A 21960-nucleotide genomic window follows, 5' to 3' on the forward strand; every position below is an offset into this window, starting at 1 on the left:
AATTTTGAACAAAGTATAAATAGGATAGATGCGCGAGACTCAAGTTTCTTACGCGTGAATCCTTAAGCGGCAAGAGCATATTTGACACGTTTCCCTTAAGGTGAATAGCTACCGTCCCGCTGGCTGTGCAGACGGATTCGGCGTTCCTAGCCTAATTACAGGGCCGAGTAGCCGTGAGCACCTGCGTCTTCTCCCGTTTCGTTTTCGTGCCTGTACAGCCCACACCCGTGAACCTCTGGCGCGAGAAACGAAACCACGTAACGCGATCTTACCACTTTCACATCGCACAAACGAGTCGAATTTCTTTCGACCGTGCATCCTGAATCGATTCGAATCCTTCACCCAGGAGCTTTCAATCGAACAAATGCTCGAACGTACAGATGATTTACTTTCGATCGAAACTTATCATTTCTGAACGTGTAGATTGAGAAATAAAACGAGTCAGAAGAGAAATCGGATAAAAGTGGGAATTTAGTTAAAGTTCGATAACAGATTTGCGTGGAAGAACCGTAACTTAATTCGATACAGCCATTAGAGAAATGCATCGTCTAAATCGTTTCGAAAGAGGCGTCGAGATATCCATCCATCCTGTCCGAAATACCACAGGAATGCAGTCGTGCCGTGACTGCAGCCTCCATTTCTGCGTTGCGTGCCGCATCGAACGTTTCTATCCCGATAACGCCCGTTTCTTCCGTGGAATCCTCAAGAAAGAACAAGAGAAACTCTCGATCCGCCAGACTCTAACACGATCTTCCCTCCCTTCTATTTCACCGATTCCACCACAATTTCGATATCGAATTTAACCTGGCTTTCTCGTGGAGAATTCGAGATCGATATTTCTGCTTGATATAGTTAAAATTAAATGCGATGCATGAGATGGTAACGGTGTCACAGTAGAGAGATATGTGACAGAAATTTAAAGGATTAAATTACACGGATCAACGATCTCGAACGACTACGTCGGATTCGCGTGATCGATGGATCAATCAGCGTCGAACGAACTGGTCAGAGAAAGCTAGAACGAAGACGCGGATTCCCAGCGCGGATAAAATTTTATCGTGGATTCGTAATCGAACCAGTTACGAGAAGTTTGTGCACGTGCATTCGCTCTCAGGAAAATGTAGACGAATTATCTGTCGCGTTGCTCCAGTTTCACCATCATTATATTGATTTTCTCTCTCCTGAATACGTTTCAGAATCTTCCTCCCTGTCATTCGTGACTATACATATATAGATTAGAATAGCTCTTTCGAAAATAGGTAATATTTCCTCGCTACAGTTGATAATTATGGACGACAGGTGCGGTCAAAAGTGGCGGCATTCGACTCTTGAAAATTTCAGGAACGCGCGTCCGAACTGGATTCACCGTTCTTATTTTATTTCCACTTCCCATGGCGTTATCGCAGCGATGGCTGTTAAGATCCCCGCACCAAAAGATATTACGATTGACGTCGGTAATGGAATTATAGGAAACGCGAAGATACTCAACGAACCATAGGGTTGGTTATCGCCAGGTGTACGCTCGCTTTATTGTAAGAGTTATTAAATATACAGAATATCATGCGGCATTGTGATTGAAATTTGCTGAGTAGATAAAGTATTCACTATTTGTTTATACGTATTTTGATATATTAATTAATAAAGTATTCGCCATTTATTTATATTTTAATACGAACGTCCTCGCGAAGTATAAATAATTCATCCGTATATTGTGTACCCTTTGTATTGATATTGTAACTTTACGCAATTTCAGTAAGATAATTAGAACGTATCAAGAATGGTTAATTTACACATAATACATGTTATGACGTTACATGACAAGCTCAATGTAACGCAGTCGCCGTTGTTGGTTAGATGGTTGTGGGCGAAGCGTAGTCTGTCAGAAAGACACTTTTTGGTGCGAAATCAAAATTTAATGAATTCTCCTCCTAGTTAGTAGTATGATCTTCGTTTCCATTAAACTTGAATCGATATGAAATATTCAATAGTAATGGTAATCAAGAAGGAATATTCTTCAATCGTATTTTGCAACAATTACAACGAGATATGTTTCACCGTTTAAAAGTGGCTGATTACTGCAACGAACAGTTGCCTCGAGTAGACTATTATGCGAAACTTTGTACATATACTCTAGAAACTTCACTAACGCGGGAATTTCTGTGTTCCCATGGAAACGAAACTGCACACGACGGTGTAGTTTGCAAATCATCGAGAGTTTCAACCACACAAATGTCAATCGCATTTAAATTCGTAAATATAGTATTATGAAGTTTGTGTAAAATGAGAAACTCGGTGAAATGTATTATCTGATCAAATGCAATACCGTTGTGAGTCGAACGTATTTTTGTTAGATTATAATTGCAAATTTTAATCGACTAGGTTAATTATATCTAATAGCTACGATATGTCTGTTTAAAAATATTTTCGAAAGGCAGTTCACGCGTCTGATAAATTCGTAGGTTTGAGAACTCTGTTTGTAAATGTGTAAATGAGTTTACAGAACGTTATACTTAAAGTTACTTAGATACTTTACATCATTAAACCATCTTTGTGTACAAAGTTACGCAAATCCTTAGTATTCTAACAAAATGAGAAAAGAAGCAGTAACATGGTATATACCATATGTGAGATACAATTTCAAAAACGATGAACTTTCATTAGTCTGGTTCCCGCGTACAAGCAATAACACTGTTTGCCCTGTTGTGATCTATACGTAGCCTATCCGCATTCTTCAGTGACGTCGCAACATTGTTGGAACGCGTTCTCCATTCATTGTTATCGTTTGTTAAAAGTTGCAAATAACCTCACAGCGTTCCCTCTACGCTTTCGTTACAGCTTAGAGATTTATAACGATATTACTAATGTTTATAGCAAACGTAACCAACGCTGCATTGCTGTTCAATTTTCCCCGTCTTCGATAACGTTCTCGTCCGTGGCAGGGAGTTAATATTCCTGGCGGCACTTTAATATTCTACTCCAATCAGCTTGACGTCGCCTCTGGTTAATAAAACCAAACAACTTGCTCCTGCTTCTTTTTCTCTAGGTTAAACTTTCAACCACTTTCTGAAATTCTCACTGGAAGGGTACTAGTTAAAAATCATTGCACTCGTCGCCCCTCGAACTATACTCTAATTTAGAAAGTTTTTGGACTCAACCGAAACGCCTTCGCTTCCGCCCAAACTTTTCACTTCAACTCGACGGTTCGACGCGTTGTTGATCTTCCTCAAGCATTTCGCTGCCCGCTTTCCTCGTCCTGTGTACCTAACCTAACCGGAACACACGCTCCCGTTTACATTACACCCCCGAGAACCGTTTATTATTTATGCCGGTATATTAAACGCGGTCACTGGTTGTAATCGATCGCACTGGTTAACCCGTTTTCGGTCAATGCGCCGCAACTGACTGTGCAGTTTCGCTAGATGCAGATCTACGATAATAGTTCGCTAATAAGGATTATCGGTGAACGAAGTCGGAAATCAAAATTAGTTTTCCCGGATTATTCTGGAAAATTAAAAGTTGATCATTCTTCAGACGGATTTTATTTTAGCGACTTAACTTCGCGGAGATTCAACGCGTATCATGGATGGATGCATTTTTTTGGAAATTTCAGGCAGTCGCTCGTTGCCGAGAACCAAATGACCGTTTTATTCAAGCCACGGTTAAGAATCACGAAATGACCCCCTTTTCGGCCATGAGCCAACAAGTTCATTAGTCTTCTTTCAGCGATTCCCGACGTTGCCTTCTCGCTCGATGAGCAAGAGTCGTACGACTTATTAAGTCACTCTTGAAATCTTATAAAACGCGGCTGTGGTTTCTTTATCCTAACCCTGCTTTCTTCTGCTTCGTTCTACCATGTCGGATTAAAGAGAAGCTCGCCTTAAAATTCGAGCGAGGATCCGTGCAATTTTAAGCGAGCGCGCTAGGAAAATTTCCAGAATGCGATATCACGCGACTGAATTTTTTATATTAATCTTGAGTTAATACCGCGTTTAATCCACATCACGAATTCATCAATTCCATTTAACATTTCAACTTCGTTATACTCTGTACTGTAACAGAAAGCCATTACTGAAATATCGGATCCGCTATTCTTTCGATTCTTTTGCGTTTTCTTTTTTCCCGCTGATGATGTAGAGGAAGAATTGCTGGAGTAAAAAAGTTATAGAATATTACATTACACAAGAGCAATGGCGGCGAACAATCTTCCATCGAGAGGACGGGTTCGTTATAAAATCCTATCGTTCGATCCATTGAGAGCGCTGGTGGTAGAAAAGTAGAGAAGCGGATACATTGTTTCTTTCATTAACTCGCGTCGCGGGTATCGTAGCCCGGCTGCATTTACGAGCTCCCTCGATGAGGACACGTGCTACGTTTATTAGCCTCCCGTCAATGGTCTTTGACCCGTGGAGGCGGTGTCGTGGTGCAGCATACCGCACACGAGACGCCGCATCCACGCTAAGAACGCCGTTCTATCGTCGTTTCTTGTCGTACGCCGACGTAGAGAACGATATACGTCGATCCTCCAGGAAACTCGATACGAGTAGTATCTCAGGAAGACGTACGACCGATCGGAACTGGCCTCGGAGACCGGTCCCTCGAGGTTTGCATCTTGCGCAGTCTTCTGCGTACAATTATCCGCCTTGTCTTCATCTCGCCCTTCATCCAGATTTCGTTTGCCTAAGCTCGTTTCAACGTAAAGATAGTCGAATCAATCGATTACATATAGAGAGATAGACAGGAGATTCTAAGAGATAATTTTTCACGATACTAGCTGAAATAGTAAAAATAATTTGCAGACGAAACGTCATCTACCTGGTCGTAAATTCGCAGCGCCGAATACCGATACAGTTTTCTCGGTGTGGTATCCAAAAAGGAAAGAAAGAAATATCGATATCAAGAGACTGTGGCAGCAGACATCGAGAAAGCAACGAGCCGAAAGACTACGGACTAATTAAACAAAATTCTTTCTCCACAGCGTGGAAAAGAATAATTCGTCGCTAATGAAAGCAACGAAGAATTTTATAATTAACAACTAAACGGGAGTAACCCTTGAACAAAGGGCTCCACCACGCTCAACGATGGTCCCTGTTATAATGAAAATTAAAAGTCTTAATACTGACGGGAATACCGCGCGTTAATACGCCTTTTCCTTTCTTCGTCTCGAGTCACCCGAACCCCCGGCCACGTCGAAACTCGCGTGTCTCATCCACGGGACAGATTCTCATAACGCGCCGATGCTTAGATCCGGAAAAGTTCTCTTCAACCCGGTAATAATTCCGACTTACACCTCTCTCCCATCGCGGTTGAAATTCTCCGTCTGGCACGCTGCGTCGCGCGCTCTGGGTGGAAAAGAATATCCGATAAATCCGTCCTTCGATGTACTTGCCGACGTCTCCGATGTCAAAGCTTTCGAGTGGAGTACGCTCGTCGTCGCAGAGAGGGTTAAGCTCGGCGTGTGTGCACGCGCGTGTACGTGAACCGGCGGTGCGCGAATAAAAAGAGGATGGGTAGATAAAGCGGGTAGAAAAAGGTAGAAAGAAACAGGTACAAGGGGGAGGGGGTGATATCGAACGTGGGAGAAACGACAGAGACAGAGAGAAACGGCGGGGGTTGAAAATGGTTGAGAGCCGCTCTTTCCAGGTGTGCACGAGTGTGCATGTACCAACACGGTGGCACCGCGAGACGAGAATCAACGTAACGAGACGCGCCACATACGCCTACCGACTCAGGCGATCTCATTTAATGAAGTATACCTCGCAATTATGTCGTTCATGATAGCCGTAGATGTGCATTAGACGTCTTTTTCTTCCTATCTTCGCGTCGTTCGTTGTCGGACCACTGGTAGGAGCCTCATTTTCGCCTCCCCCTTCGACTGTCTGCTACGCAACTTCCTACGATCCTCTCACGAGAGCAACCAACACCAACGTATAGTATCTGAATTAATCAAGATATAGGTATATACGTACGTTGGGACGATTTTTTCCTGGCGTGTTCGGCGTACAATCGTTCTTTTGTTCCAACCCGGTCTGGGAAATTTATGAGAGCCGTTCGCCTTTCCCACCCATCCCCTTGCCTGCCTTCCTTCCGTTCTCTGACGCACCCTTTTTGTCCCTGGAAATTAATCCGTAATGCCGTTAGCCAACGCGAAAACGCTCTGCCTCCTCTGATACACGCCTTCGAAGAATTTTAATAACCTTTAACTGGATGGATGCTGCTTCAATTACTGCTTTGGAGAGGCCTTGAACGAGGATCTCGTGAAACGCGGCAATTGTTTGCATTCAGATTTTTCTACGTAAATTAAAATTTTATTATTTTGTTAGCTTTATTTGAAAACAAGAAAGATCGTGTCGTGATTGAAAAACGTCGAGATTGGAAAACAAATAAAATATCGGAGAAGGCAGATGATATCTTGCCCATCTCTTTTTAATTCTGTATATTCCTGATATCGTGCTTTTTCGTCGTTGCAATTAAAAAACTCCTGTCAAAGCTGGAAAACACATCGTTTTCCGGGCGACGCGATCCTCGATTTTCGGTGAAAATGGGATCACAAATCGGAGAAACGTGGGCTCGTAGGCTCAGGATCGACGGTTTGCATGCAAAGCATATTTCGCTTTAAACCGCGTCGATTGCCGTCCGTTGCATGATTCCTGTCAAAGGCGGCCAATTACAGCGTTGAAACAATGGCGGGAGGCGTCAGCGTTTCACGATTTCTGAAAATTACCTGCCGCTCGTTTCGATGAAAATAAAAATGTAGCCATTAAACGGCGATGCATTTAGTTTCAGCGATTGTTGGTCAGCCCCAGGCACAGCTCTCATTTAACAACTATTTTCCAGCTGTATCGTATAATATTTTCTACAAATTACGCATTACCTTAGCCTCGATTTGTACCAACGTTTCCCAAATGCAACGTATTTCCACGATGCGTCCACTCCTTTTTCCAATATATTTTTATAATAAACCCAATGATCGCGTGAAAACAAGTCGAGCCGCGTCAAAAACGAATTGTGTTAATTTCCAACAAAAGGGTAGGCAGAATATGAAAAAAAGAAGAGGGGAGAAACGGACAAAGGAAAGCGGCACGACGAAAGGATGGAAAAAAAATCAGAGATACAAAGAGAGAAAGGGGTAAACGAACGAAGGGATGGGCAGAGAGGGAGACAGAAGAGGTGAGTGTGGGAGAAAAAAAAAGTGGTCAGCGACGACAACGGCATTCCACGAAATGTCATTTCCATCGCGTCGGTCATCGATCAAGCGACGCGCAGCGAGTACGGTAACTGATATCGACAGGGTTGGACGACGGTGCCGACGTCCGCGATGAGTGACGTCTCGCGACCGGTGTCCATCCTCTATCCAAAAATTTTTTCTCTCCCTCCCTCCTCGGGAACGCGACAGTAACGATTTTTCGTTTCTCTCCGTCATGCCACCTCGTTCCTCGTCCACGTTCCTCCCCGTCCCTGTCATCGCACACCTCTTACTCCCATCACCGCTCCGTTGGGGCCATTTACACGCGACCGCTCGTGTTACCTGTCATGTAACGCGAATCGAATTCGATGTCGTGAAATGTGGGCCACGCTGATTATTAGCGAAGTGGGAGCCGTGTAAAGGATGTATCCTTCGCCGCATCGTTGCCTCTTTTCCCTTTGAGCCGCGGCGATGATGTACGTTGTTTGGTTTACGTTCTGTTCGCTTTTAATCTTCGAGATTCGAGGCTATCGTCGGAGAATAAACGCGCGCGGAAATTACTCGGGAATACGTATTTGTATAGACGGAGCAACGGAATATGTAAGAAACAAATGGTAGGGAGGCAGTTCATCTTTATAATAAAGGTACTTGAGGAAAAGGAAGTTCTTTGAGTGGCCGGCAGAGCATCGATAAAGCCTTTGAGCGTCCAATTGCCTGCGTAAATTATGATCTCGACCCACGAGCGAACGAGAATGTTAGAAAAGCCTGTGCAATGAGATTCGTAGGTTCATCGTTCATAATTTGTCGCTGCGGCGCGGCGGATCGTTCGCTGGTATCGATCGACGATACCAGGCCGGTGTAATTGGATCGGCGATTCATATAAGGCCTGCACAATGAAAATATTATGAATGGGAGATGTATGAAACGTGATCGCTAAATAAGCCAGATAAGAGGTGTCTCGTGTTACCCCACCCGCTATCTTAGATGACGTCATCGTAAAACGTGGAAACTACGCGATAGGATGCATAATACGGTTTCTTATTTCCGACCGCTGCATCTGCCTTAGCCCCGTTAAACGATCCGATCGACGTGCAAGGAACAATACCAGCCAGAAGACGCGAACGATACTTTCGAACGATCATCTCGCACTTATTCCTCCCATCGAACTGATCCAAACGATTCTTCTCGTTTAGCCAGCTGTCTCGCCAGTTGTAAATTATGTCCACGTGCTTTCCTAAGCGCGAAATTATGTCCGGATTGCGTTATCCATTACGGTCGAAAGGGAAGGCCTGTGTGGAGGATTCACCAAGACTTCATAAACACCGTTCCATTACTCACGGAATGTAATTACGAATCTTGTTTAATCGTGCATCTTCGCTATATCCGGCACACGCACAAGCACGTGGCCGATCAACCACGTTTTTATAAATATTTCCGCATGCGAGAACTAATTAAGGCTGACAAGCGATGTACCTGTACTACTGGCGAAGTAGATTTCATCCGGCGACGATATTCCGATCGAATTTTAAATGATAATTAAATCAGGATGTATCATCGTGGCAGCCACGTAAAAGACACGGCTTCTCTTTAATTCTTACTAGAATCCTATCTCTCGATTCAAGAGAATTATGGCTGGAATATTCGACGTCGCTGAAATATACACATGCATACACGTATGTATTTAAATATACATAAGCCTCGGAATTTTGTATTCGTCCTTTGATATATCAATTGGAGAATTCCACCATTAAAAATGTAATTTTTATCGAAGAGGATCGAATGCGAAAAAATGAGAATAATGCCGTATGATTAGCGTAAACTGGACGTACCGCCAAAAAGCGTAATCCTCTCTCATAAAATGCATGCTTTAATTGCATTATCCCACTCAATAATTTCGGGGACAGCCGACAAAAAGGAGCAGGCGATTTCATTTCCAGGTATCGGAGGAACAACTGCGCCATAATCGATCGCATGGGGCACGAAGGGATCAAGGGAGGCAGATAATTGCTGACACTGTCCTCCGAAGCCGGTTGACGCTGTTTTCTATCTGCTCCTTATAATTTATTCGGCCGCCATAAATCAGTCGAGCGCGACGAGACCGCGACGTGCAACAGGCCGACCATGTAAATGCCGATGCACAGAGCGCATCCGCGCGGCGGCGCGTATATGCACGCGCGCTCACGCTGGTTCTTGCCTGGCCAGCAGGTCCCATCTACCGTGAATTGATAATGTAATTAGAGCGTCGAAAAAGGATTAGCTCGAATTAGAAATTCCGCCAACACGGCTCGGCTCCGGTTCGAAGGAGGGGACGAGTACGGACCAGACAACGAAGGCGGACCACGCTCCGGTTCGTAGGAGAAGCACGGTTGAGACGAGCAAAGGGACACGGAAGAGCAAGCGAGAGGAAACGAACGAAGAACGTAACCAAGGCAAGTCTCTACGGAGGACTTTGATTTATGCGTCCCGGGAGCGCTTCACGGAGAGTGCAGCAACCGTGTGCAGCTCGCCGAGTCCAAAGATGCATGGCCAACCGGACGAGGAGTGCACCGACGCCAAACTCGCGTCTCTATAATGTTGCCCTCGATCGATAGCCGCGAAAAACGCGCGCTCTTTTTCTTCTTCTCTTGCACGTCTCACGGCATTCTATGGCCAGTGATACACGGAAGAGTAATAGTTTTCTCTCCTCTGTGTTCTATGGTTTTAATCCCCGGGGAAATAATTAGCAGCGTGTCACGATGTACCTGTGGCACGGATACGTAAGCTTCTTCGCACCAGAGGTGTACGATGGATTTCAATTTGTCATGGTGTAATGAGTGGATTTCTTTTATTCGAGGATCGGAAGCGACCGCAAGAAGATAAGTAGATTTTGAATCGCACGGCGAGAAGCACATTTTTCGTTGCTTACGTTCTCCTAGTTTCTTCCATCTTTGAATATTTGAGATAAGAAATAGGAAATACTCGACGCTTGATAGATACAGTGACGTTTAAGATCGTACACGACATTTTTACGATTGGAATTCAAGCCGAAGCTAAAATATGAGATCCTCAGTGTCTTTTGAGATTCTTATGCTCTTAGATTGCTCTTTGTCAATTGACAGATTAGAAGAATTGTACACCAGAAATCCAAGAACAGCAGCTTAAGATCCAGAGCAGAGCTACGTAGTTTCAGATGAGAAAATACAACGCTATGCGAGCTATACTAAAGCGCGAAGAATCAGTACACCATTATATCCCTCTTCTACGGAAAACAGTCTCTTGCCGTTCCGTATACTACTCGAAAATCTACCAAGTCACAAACAAGAGCACCTCGTCTTCCACCCGTCGACTATCCGTAATGAAACTCTTCAAATCCTCCATCCGTTTCTTCTTCTGTCGTGTCATCAAAATTCCTCGCGACACCCGAGTCTCAGCGATACTGGACACAGCTCCAAAAACGATGCTCACTTCATTCGTCTCTCGGATTCGCTAAAATCGTTGTTGGAGAGCGCGTGTTTCTGGGGTCGAAAGGATGGCGCGACGAGCGTTTGCCGACTGGGGAATTGTGTCCGTGGGCAACAATGGCCGCACAGTGTTTCAACAAGGCATCACCCACGGCGAGTGTATATACCATAGTAAAGGTTTCGAGGCCTAAGACCGCATCGAGCTGACGACATCCCGCTGTTAGGTCGGCCCTTTCAAGTTGGCCGCCGCGGCAGCGGGAGGCACGGCTTGCCGGACCTCCGATATATTATTACCCGAAGTCATTAATGGTAAACTGCAATTCTCCTCTTTTCCCTCCACGTACCGTCCACGGAATGCCCGGCGAGGCAGAAGGTACGGTTCCCTCTCTTGGCCATGGCGCGGCGTCTCCTGCCTCCCAGCCGGTCCAACGGATCTGGAATTAATCGAGAAATATCGAATGTTTTATTGACGATACGTTCAGCCTACTCGTGTGATGGAATACTGTAGGTAATTAATTATCTTTCCCCTCGCCACCCCTAGGAAACGCTAATACCCGGGCACTTGGAATTTCTTGTTCCTCCTCCCTGTCTTGCTTCCTGCCATTCTTTCCTCCTTGAATTTTTTACTCGTCCATCTGAGTTCAAGAGTTCATTTTACCTCGGAAGAACGATGATATCTTCAATTGTCCATTGTTTATATTCATCAATTATCATTAACGTTTATTTTAACCGACTAGATTAATCACTTTTGACTTGAAACTAATGGACTTCGAACGTGCAGATCGAACTCAAGAACCGCAGAGGTTCGTTTCGCCTGACGGAACTCGAAATTCAAGCGTGATTTCTACTCGAAGATCAATGCGCGGACATCGATATATGTTTCTGCTCTTTGGCCAATCGGAATTGAGGACTTTCATCTTGGACGTCGACGGTCACGATCGCTTCCGACTCGCGTAGATTTGCGCGAACACCGCTGCGGATAGTTACGCAGCTCCTCGCCGTTCGAAGTCGCCGCAGCGCGTAAATCCCGAGGACGATCGAACTCGAAACACGGATACTCGAACCCGGCTCCCTTGAAACTTTGTCCCGGGGGAAAGGTCCTGTCGGTATTCAAGCGCTTCCACCCCTTCGTTCACGGGTACACGCGCACTTATGTGCGGTCAAACCGATACACGCAGCCGCGACTTACAGGCATGTGCACATAGACGTGAGACAGATAAAGAGAAAGAGGGAGAGAGAGAGAGAGGGAGAGAGAGAGAGCTTTCTAGAGAGCCACGGCAAGTTTGAAGCCCGTTGTGCCTCAGAATCCGTACTTAGAATCCCTGGGCAGAGTTCAGGCTGCGCATTGACCGCACGAAATCCTGCGGCGTTCTCACCTTCCCTGGCGACCGGTGCGGCGTCTGTCGCGAGACAGCGAGCTACGCGACTTCAAAGAGCTTCAATGGGACCGCGATGGAAATCCGCGTCTCCGCCGCAATCTCGGGAAACTTGCCTGATTAGATCCTCCTCTTGAATGTTATGCAATTGAGACCCGATTAATTGGCGTCAGAAACGATAACACCGACATTTCCTTCGAATGTCGTGAATTACAGATTCTGGTTGCTCCTGCCTTTCGTTCGTTTCGTTTAATCTTCCATCGGTCGTCGTTGCGTGTACTTTTAAACGTTTAAATTGTATCTGTCATCGATTACTGGTACGAACAAGTTTTTCTCAAAGTCTGAAACAATTTAGGTCCTACGAAAAATTGTATTTGAAACGAGGTCAAGTTTGGAACGAGATGGAAAGAAATCAGAAGAAATGGCAGATAGGTCGTTCTTTTTGTTTTCTGCTTTAGCAGAAAGAACGATGCTCTGGTGTTCAAGGAAATGTATTCTTGTGTTTGCTCGACCTGGTCTTATAATTTAAACAGATCAACAAGAACATTAGCGAGTCCTTGTAAAAAGAAGTTTGCTCGATGGATCTTCACGTCATCCTTTCTTGACGATTATCGCGTCTCGAGTGGAATCGGAAGTAAAGCGATAACAGCATTCGGCAATTTCTCCGAGATATTATCCTCGGAACCATAGTATGTATCGTTATACCATCTCGGATCCCGACAGCGTCGTCGTCATTTCCACTAGACACGACAGGGCGTTACAGCGTCGGCAAGAGAGTGCACTCGTTAAAAACTTTTCACGACATTCATTCGAATGCACTCCGTCAAAGTGCTATATGCAAGGGTCAGACGCGAGAACTCCGGCAAAAAGATGGTAGATTTTCCTGTCGTTCGGTGAAACGACGAGTCAGATTATCACGCGCGCACCCCCTACGTATCGTCATTATGATCCTTGGTGTTAGCGTGGTGCGCGTTTCCGCGAGAAAACCTTTTTTCAAAACAGCCAGCGTAACGAAATCGCAAAACGGGAAGTAACGCTCCCCGACACAGGATGCTCGGGCGACACTTCAATCTCGCTTTTCGCGCGAATCGTAATAGTCCTCTACTGTTTGCTTGTCTCGCTGCGTAGTTAGAGATGGCGAGACAGAGACAGAGACAGGGAAAGAGAGAGGAGGAGAGACAGAGAAGCGAAACGCGACGAGTAAACGACTCAAAGTCGCGGCTACAATGGCCATACAACCGGTGTTTGACTCGTGAAAACGAAGAGTCATCGTTTTCTCTTGATGTCGAGAGATCGCAATTAATTGCCGCGATACCTTAATGCGAGTAACAAAAGGACAAGTATTATTATACCTCTTAGGCATATCTCGATTATATTCAAAAAGGTAACGACACCTGAATGCCTCTAACTACCATTAAAAGACGGCAAACATTTCTCACTTGCATTAAATTCGGAAGCCAAAAACTCGAGCCCTCTCGTGCGCAACGAAAACAAAGTAAAAAAGGTAAACGCGTACAAACAGGAGAAAAAGGTCGAGAGTGTTCGGTCTGCCGTGATAAAAGGGGGAGGAATGCCAGAGGGCCGACGTTCGAACGAGAGAAGCAAGCCGATGCGAAGCGTGTTCCTTTACGTCAGCTTGAACGCGGCCTTTTTTTCATCGCGTTCACGTTAGAGGTGCACCGAGAGAATGCACCGGTTGCAGGGCGCAGCTGCGAGTGACGCGCGAGCAAGTGAACGGGCGACATGCGGCCGCGGTTATGGCACGCTCGTTTCACGAAAGGTAGGTAAGCTTATTCGAGAGCCGCTTAGTTTCTACGTAATAGCAACGCTCGGCAACAGCAGCAAAGTTTTTATCGTGGGATTGTTTCGTAGTACGACGCGTACCGCTCCATTCCTGTTCCTGTTTCAGCCGTGTGGATGTTGTTCGAACTACGATGACGCCATATATCGATTACCTCCCGCTTACGGTGTTATCGAGACACGGTTAATTAACGACGAACAAACCACAACGAAGAATAAACGTGGCCCGTGTCTTGGTGCCGCTTAATCGCGACGCGAACACCTCGGAAGGGAAGCGGTGAGAAATTACCTGGATCCTATAAAATCTTCTATTTCCTCGCTCCCTTCCGAAGCTCCAAGAATCCATTCTAGCGTGACCGGCGATTTTGTTCTCGTTTAAATCGAATACCTTGAGATCTTTTACGGTAATGGAAAGCCTTCGGGATACCGTAAAATCGGCATTTCTTCGTGCCGGTCGAACCGCCCTACCGTTTTTACGGCGAACATTCTTCTAATATGTATACACTCCCGTCGAATCGGTGTCGATAGGCTGGAAGTTTACCTTATTATGGCGATCTCTCGTTTGTCCTTTGTTCGTCGATTTAACCATGACTAGAGAAAATTGTCTTCGCGTCTTTGTAAAAACATTATTAAATGTAACGAGCCGATATCGATCGTGTAGTTATGCTGCTTTTTCTTGTAAAAGTGTACGCCCTCGGCAGGCTATTTGTTTAGAAATCTTGGACGTGTTCGTTGTATTTTGAGGAAGCAAGAAACGTGGTACCAACTGCATCGTTTGCGGAAAGTCCTAACAGCGGTCTAAAATGGCATTGTGGCGCGTCAGTATGGAACTAATGAACTCACGACGGGGCTTTCACGGACAGAGTTATTACAGCCCTTCTCCCCGACTATAGTACTCCTCTCGTCCTTGCCCCCGTGCTAGTCCTCTCGGTCCGTTCCCCGGGGTACTTCTCGCCGCCTTCTTCCTTCTTCGGGACACACCGCTTGCGCCCTCCGTCACGAACTGAACACTATGGCTCACCAATATTATGGCAGATCTATCATTCCCCCGTCTAAATAAGCCTGGACCTAGTTTTACGACCCTTTCTTCTCGCTGTTAGTCTTCTTAGCCACTCCTTTTATCTCGTTCAAACGTCTGCTTCTCCATGTGTACGTGTATAACAATCGCGATTGTCGACACTAGACACTGAAATGGAAAGAATGAAATATCGATGTACACGAACAAACTATCGTTTATGCATATTATTCACGACAGACTTACTTCGTTAGTCGATTCTTTTTTAAACCGAGATAATCACCATACTAACGTCCCCCATTTTCAACCTTTATTTCACACTTTTTAAACCGCGTAAACGAGACAGACAGAATATACACTTCAGCCATTTTCGCGGCCATTAAACCGAGCCACGGACTGCATTCGCGGGGAGAAAAGCAACCGTGGCCCCGGAAGAACGCTGTCAGACGCGTATCACGAGACGAGGAGAAGTAACAAGCAGCAAAAGCGAGAGGACTTTTCTTCGAAGAAAGTCGCGCCTGTAAATTCGCTAATTTTCTTTCAAAGGAAACCTTCCGGTAAATTTTCCGCGGAATAAATCCCCGTGGCAGCGAATAAATGGGGTAGGATCGACAAAGAGTCGAGGTCTGAGCTCGAGCCGGCTATCTCGACCTCCTGTCAGTCGATCCCACGAACCGTACCGTAACAACCATGATCTCTGCTTCTCTCTCTCTCTCTCTCTCTCTCTCTCTCTCTCTCTCTCACTCACTCACTCACTCTCTCACTCTCTCTGTCTCTCTCTCAACGACGTCTCATTGTTTGCGTTTCCTGTATACGCGCGTCTATACACCGGTGTCCTTTATCTTAATTCCATTACACTTCGCAACGCGACACGACCCAGCCAACTGCGTGCCGGTAATGCACCCTCTGACTCAGCCTGCCCGGCAACAACCACCGAGCCACCCTTCTACAACCGACTCGTCACTGTAATTTCGTGCAAGCTACTTTGACGTATCCTTGACTCTCGCCGCTTGGAAATCTCGACCCTCATCCTCTTACTCTGGACTCCTTATTCATTCGCGGTAATTCAACCCCCTCTCTACAGTCTATCGCTAAAGGGGAGGTGCAGGGGGTTAGTTGGGGTTGTTGGTGTTATTTCTTTAGAACCAAGTCGTGACTTTGGTATTTTATTCGTTTTCTCATTGTTGGGCGATCGCGCTGACTAATTAGACCCTCGTTGCGTACGACTTTCGAGGGCGAAACGAAGCATGGCTATAGTGTGAAGGGTGGTTTTCGCTTGTCTTGACCAGCTGGAATATTTCTGTTGGTTTTTGCCGACGGGGAAACTGGTTCTATACGAGAAAATAAATGGTTGTTATATTTGGAAGAGACAGGCATTGTTATTAACGACGTTTTCTTACCCAGAATTGTCTATAGAAGAATTAAGATTGGTAAAATTATTTTGATACAAGGGATAACGATACTTCATTTAGATTTTACGTTGGATTTTATCTTAAAGAAGAATCACGAATGAATTTAATATTTGATCCAGCTGACGGTCTCGTTTCATTTCTATTACAGATAGGTACGACACCGCGTACGCCTGCGAGGGCAAGACCCTGTGGATTGAGTGCGGCGAGGGAAAGCTGATCCACCTCATACGTGCGAACTATGGAAGGTTCTCGATAACGATATGCAACGAGCACGGAAACACCGATTGGAGCGTGAACTGCATGTCACCGAAATCCTTTCGGGTGCTGAACAGCGAGTAAGTATTCCGATGATCGACGTACTTGCATCCTACATACGCAACTGATCAATCAGCCTCTCCACCCCCCCCCCCCCCACCCCATCCTTTATCCCTATTTTACGAATCGCGTCAAGGAATCACGATGGCGACGTCAAATCGAATCCGTTCTAGAACTCTGCCGATATTATCGAAAGCGAAAAAGAGGAGAAATAAGGGAAGAAAAAATAGACAAAAAAAAAAGAGAGAAAAGTGGGAACGGTCAAGCTGACAAGCATTTTCTATCCTTAATGAGTCGAGTAGCACCAATTAAAGGAGACGTCCGATCCGATCGAGCGTAGATCGCGCTTGTCACCTGGTCCCCGGGTTATCGAACGATCCGACTTTCCACATGGATCGGTATCTACACGAAGCGAAGCTTTTACGACCGTTCCATTCGAGAGATATCCAGCATGACACCTGAGAGTCTAGCTCGTTCCCTTCGCGGTAACGAGAAACGCTTCCTGAACGGTGCCGTGCGCGCGTGTCCGTGTATATATCGATCATAGTCTTTCGATGACCTTGGACGAGAGGCCGATCTATACGATCTATCCGAGCGAATCTCGATCCGATCGCGCGGATCTATCCCTCGGCAGCCAGAGTTACGCGCGCGCTATTGGACGGTTCGGTCAGTACCCGGGAGTGAAAAATTATTAACCGTCGAGTATGCGGAAATTCGACTCGTCCATTTCGCACGGAGGGAAGATGCTGTCCGGAGATGTGTGGCCGTTCTTCGAACCGCGAAAGCGTCTCTCTCGGATCAATCGTTTGAAATATCGATCTACTCGACTTTTAGCTTCGAATATTTCTCCATGCCTTTGAAACTGTTCTTAACGCATCTTCATTTACGTGATAATAAAATATGTTGATAACAGCGCGGAGAGAAAGCTTGCAAGTTGGATAAAGGTTTAACGAAATAGCACGTGTACTCTCGCATCCCTAAGTCACCGGATACTTGCCTACTTTGGGCAAAATGTTACGTGCATTATTTTCGACATTTGACGATTTGCGAAGTTAGTATTTACTAACTTCGTCTCATAGTGCAGATTAGTTAGTAGTATAGAATCGCACGTATTTTAATTCGACCGAGTGTCTTACAGATAAATGATAAAATAAACTCAAGAAATCGTACACCTACGTTCTAACAATCGTTTCACCTAAAATAAGCAAGTGTTTGGTGACTTATGGACGGCAGTATATTATCTGACTGTATAAAATATTAAACGAGGTTCGAGGTAACCGATTACAGTCACACTATTAAATCAAGGCAGCTTTCACGCGACTGCAATTATTCTACTAAAGTTATCGGATTTCTTAAAATCAGAGTAATAATTTCGAACGGATACGAAAGGACACGAGCCATCAGCTTCCTCGACGTTGTTCCATCTCTATCCCTGTCCGCCCACGGAAATGGAGCAAAGAGCATGGAGTCGAAATCGCGAGGAAATAAACGAAGGGGTAAAGGATGGGGGAAAAGAGGATATATCCAGAGAAGAAGGAAAACGAGGAAGGAGTGGACGGCTTCATATGGTCCAGCGAACTGGCCAATTGCTTGACCATTGAAGAGCGTATTTCGCGGCGGATCAGAGCGGTAGGAAGAATCGCAAACTCAGCGGTCGCTTCTCTATCTCGGTCCTCGTGAACATCCCCTCTATTTCCTTCGGTCTTCGTGTCTTTGCGTCCTCCTAAGTTTCAAACACATGCACACTCGTATAAACGTATACACATGAAATATATACACTCACGGACACACGCGTTTCACGCGCATTTCCACGTGTCACAAGATCCACGTTCCACCGATCCGTATTCTAGGATACCCAACCTGATGAAATATCCTGCGGATTCCTTTTTCTATATTCTGGTTTTTTATTTCTTTTTTTTTTTTCTCTCTTTCTTTACGTTTGAACGGCACACGGCGAAATCGGGAATCTGTCGCAGCCGTTGGTCTAGATGTTCGATTCGAAAGAGCAGAAGGTAAAGGGAAACGATGAGAGAGAAAGACACAGAGAGAAGAGAGACAAAGGGAAAACGGTGACGTAGAATTTCGTTGATCTGACGCGAAGCGCGTTTCGTCGTTGTGATTAATAGCTCGCTAGCGGAAATTAGTTTCGCGGGAAACTAAAAAAGGGGAAACGTGACTCTTGCTACGTCTCACGACGATAAGACCGTCGACGTGCCGGTAGTGTGAATAATTGGGAAAGATAATCGCGATGACGAATCAAAATCGTATCCATTAACGTTATCGTCGCGTAGCTCTGAAAGCGGTAGCTGCGAGCAAACTCGATCCCCGTTGTCGATTACGTTGGTGAAACCAAGGAAGAAGAAAACGAAACGACGATGAGGAATAAGAAGAGGAAGAGAAAGAAGAAGAAGAAGAAGAAGGAAAAGAGACATAAGAAGACTGCGAGAATACAAAAGCGCCACGTAATCGCGTAAGAACCGCTAGAAGCACGCGTTAATATCGAAATGTGCCACCGTCTAGGGCTTGAAGTAGATTTTCAGAAAAATGCATTTAAAGTTCGTGGCGCCGCGCCGTCTCTCGCCGGCTTGGAGTCGGTCTAAGGACCTCCTTTGGCTGACGAGTAATAACTTCCGGATTAACTTTAAGTGGAGAAGTTGCACGGTGTTGCTTCTACCGTACAGTCATACACGTATACGTCTGTCGCGATTCTACACGCGTGCATACGGCGACTCTCTATCTATGCGTTTCGCAAGACGAGGCAAGAGAGTTTGACGTCAATTTAACTCGTTTCGCGGAATCGATCGAGAAGATCACCAGTTTGCCTGATCGTAATCACCGTTCCTTCCCTTGGTATACGTTCGCCTTTCTCTCTTTTCTCTCGTTCTCTCTCATTCTCTCTCGTTCTCTCTTGACAATCATCCGTAACCTTTTTGCTTCTTTCCTCTTCGTGGATCCATCTAGACTTCGTGGCGACTTTTTCTCCTTTTCTTCTTGCCGTGTCTCAAAAGTATATTCCGCGAAACCGGGGAAACGTTGTGCAATAGTATATATATATATTAGTACATATATTAGCCGCTGAATATCGAACGAATATCGCGAACAGTGTACCAGCGAAGACGGTTTCTCTCGTGGAAAAATATCTGAACCTTGGATACGTATTAGTAGCTCGTTTAATTTTCAGATCGAATTGCATATTTTCTCTTGATCATTCGCGTCCCATTTTTCCAAATCAGAACGAGAAGTGGAAGTGGCTTTAACGTGCCACGCGGATCGTCCCTTATCGGCACCGTTATCGTCGGCGTCGTCTATGAGAAGCGTCGGATCTCTGGTACATTTCTCGCGAGCACATCTCATTTAGCCAAAAACCGAGAATCAACGGCGCGAATTTTTATCAACTCGCTCGATTCACGAGAATCTCGTTCACGAGTAGTCGTAACTTTCGCATAATTCAAACCGCTTTTATTTTCGTTCGTTTGATCTTTGTTACATCCTTTGCAATAACCGATCCCGTTTGTTACGTTTAACCTGCTCTTTCCTTTAACACCGGGGTGTAGTTGGGGCAAGATGCATCGACTTTCATAAAAATTCTCACGCATGTACATACTCTCGCTTGGAACATTTACCGCTAGGTGTTCTGGGTCTACCTTCCACGGTGTTTCGCTCCGAAAGATCCTTTGTTAATGCGATCCCTGTGAATAATGAGACTTTGTTTCGCTCATTAACGCGTTACCTGGCATTCTGAATGGGAGCTATGCAATCTTTGGTGCACGTTTCAGAAATCTCGTACGTTTAGTCGATCGCCAACGATTTCGATTCTAATTTAAATCCTAGCTGAAAGATCGTAGAACATATCCATTCACAAACTCTTATATGCCAGTTGATGCGTTTCTTTAACATCCTCTCTTAACATCATTCCTTAGGAAGGCTTTTTTTCTAGAGGTAAGCAAAATGGAGCAAGCGTATCCTAAATCAAGGGACAAGTAGAGTTCACGGTAATTCTGAGGATGATACATGCCATCCTTCTCTCTGTTCTCTCGCAAGCTACACTCGCCACTTCCTCCTAATGCATCATCTATAGTTATACCGGTGTGGAATTATGAGTGTGTTCTCTCTTTCTCTTTATCTATGCTCGTTAGCTTCTTCCCTGTATCAAGATTACCTTCAACGATTATACGATTTAGTTTACCTTCACGATTTATTGGTATCTATCGTTTCAACGCTATGATCCATCGCTGTTCGCGATAGACATTGTTAGCCACGAATATTAGGACACTTATTCGAACAAATTGAAACTGTTGAGAATTTTGAATCTTTGAAGCCGAAATAATGTTATAGGAACACAAAATTTACACCTTTAATTAATACTGAAATAGTTATACATTTATTTAATGGACGATCTCTATTATATTTATCGATACATATTGGCACGCGTCTCAGCACTTTCTTCTATACCCGACTCTTAACCGACGACTCTTCCAGATGCTTCTAACGACTGAACTGTTTACATTCATCTGTTTTCGAGACGCCGCGCACACACATACTTCCACACACTGATACTCACATACAAGTATTCTTACTGCGCATTTAACCTAGTCCAGCACCGAAAATTATACATATCTCAACAGTAACTATTTATGTAATTATTTGGTATTTTAAATGAAGCAACAGATCTATAATAAAAAAAATCTAAAAAGTAAAAGCAACGGGACAATCGTAATACTTGTGGCCAGCAGTGTATATATCGTACACGTGTTTCAAGCGTCGGAAATCAAAATAATTCGGTTCTGTGATCAAAGACTATCGTTAGATGTTACAATATGATATAGTTAAATAATATTTGATCATCCTAGTTACCTTGAGACCGTTCTTTTTGCCAATATTAAAGCAATACTTTCTTACTCTTCCTGGAAAACTTTTTCCAGTTTTGAAATACGTGTGCAATAATCCCGCGCAAAAATCGACCAATCGACGTCTCACGCGTCGACCAAAGAAACTTTTCGCAATCTTGCTACAGCAAAATATCCGAGTTGAAAAACTCTTCTCATCGAGAAATCGTCTAATTCACGCGCCATGTTGAGGAACATCGATCGCGGATTAACAGCGATGGGCTACGGACAAAGCCGGAAACCAGCGTCGAAACGACGGATTGACGGTTGTACAGGCCGGTTAGAGACAGATTTATCAAGGGTGCGCTGGGCACGTACGAGATTACGATTTAAGTGAAACTGGGCAGGGGGCGGCTTTGCCGGAACGATTAATGAAATTGAACGGCCGGGTTTCGCAGCGAAACTCAGTCTACGGAATTAATGACGCGCGCCGCGCGTAACCGTGGAAATGTTCATTACACCAGTTGAGAAATGACGCGGCTGGTTTGCTGGATTTTCCACTCTTAATCTGCCGCGCTAGAAACCGGTGAGCA

At 45.0% G+C, this 21960-nt stretch overlaps 1 protein-coding gene across 8 annotated transcripts in view; it reads left to right on the forward strand.

Annotated features, from left to right (window-relative positions):
- The window catches only part of LOC122567462 (latrophilin Cirl-like), a 365088-nt gene that overhangs the window by 305723 nt on the left and 37405 nt on the right, over positions 1-21960 (forward strand). For all 8 annotated transcript variants that reach the window (XM_043726368.1, XM_043726624.1, XM_043726114.1 and 5 more), the window contains one exon: positions 16375-16561. In XM_043726368.1, coding sequence (XP_043582303.1) covers positions 16375-16561 — 187 coding nt within the window. The remainder of the gene's footprint in view (positions 1-16374; positions 16562-21960) is intronic.

This window comes from Bombus pyrosoma, linkage group LG1, assembly GCF_014825855.1.
Source record: "Bombus pyrosoma isolate SC7728 linkage group LG1, ASM1482585v1, whole genome shotgun sequence".
NCBI classification, from domain to species: domain Eukaryota; kingdom Metazoa; phylum Arthropoda; class Insecta; order Hymenoptera; family Apidae; genus Bombus; species Bombus pyrosoma.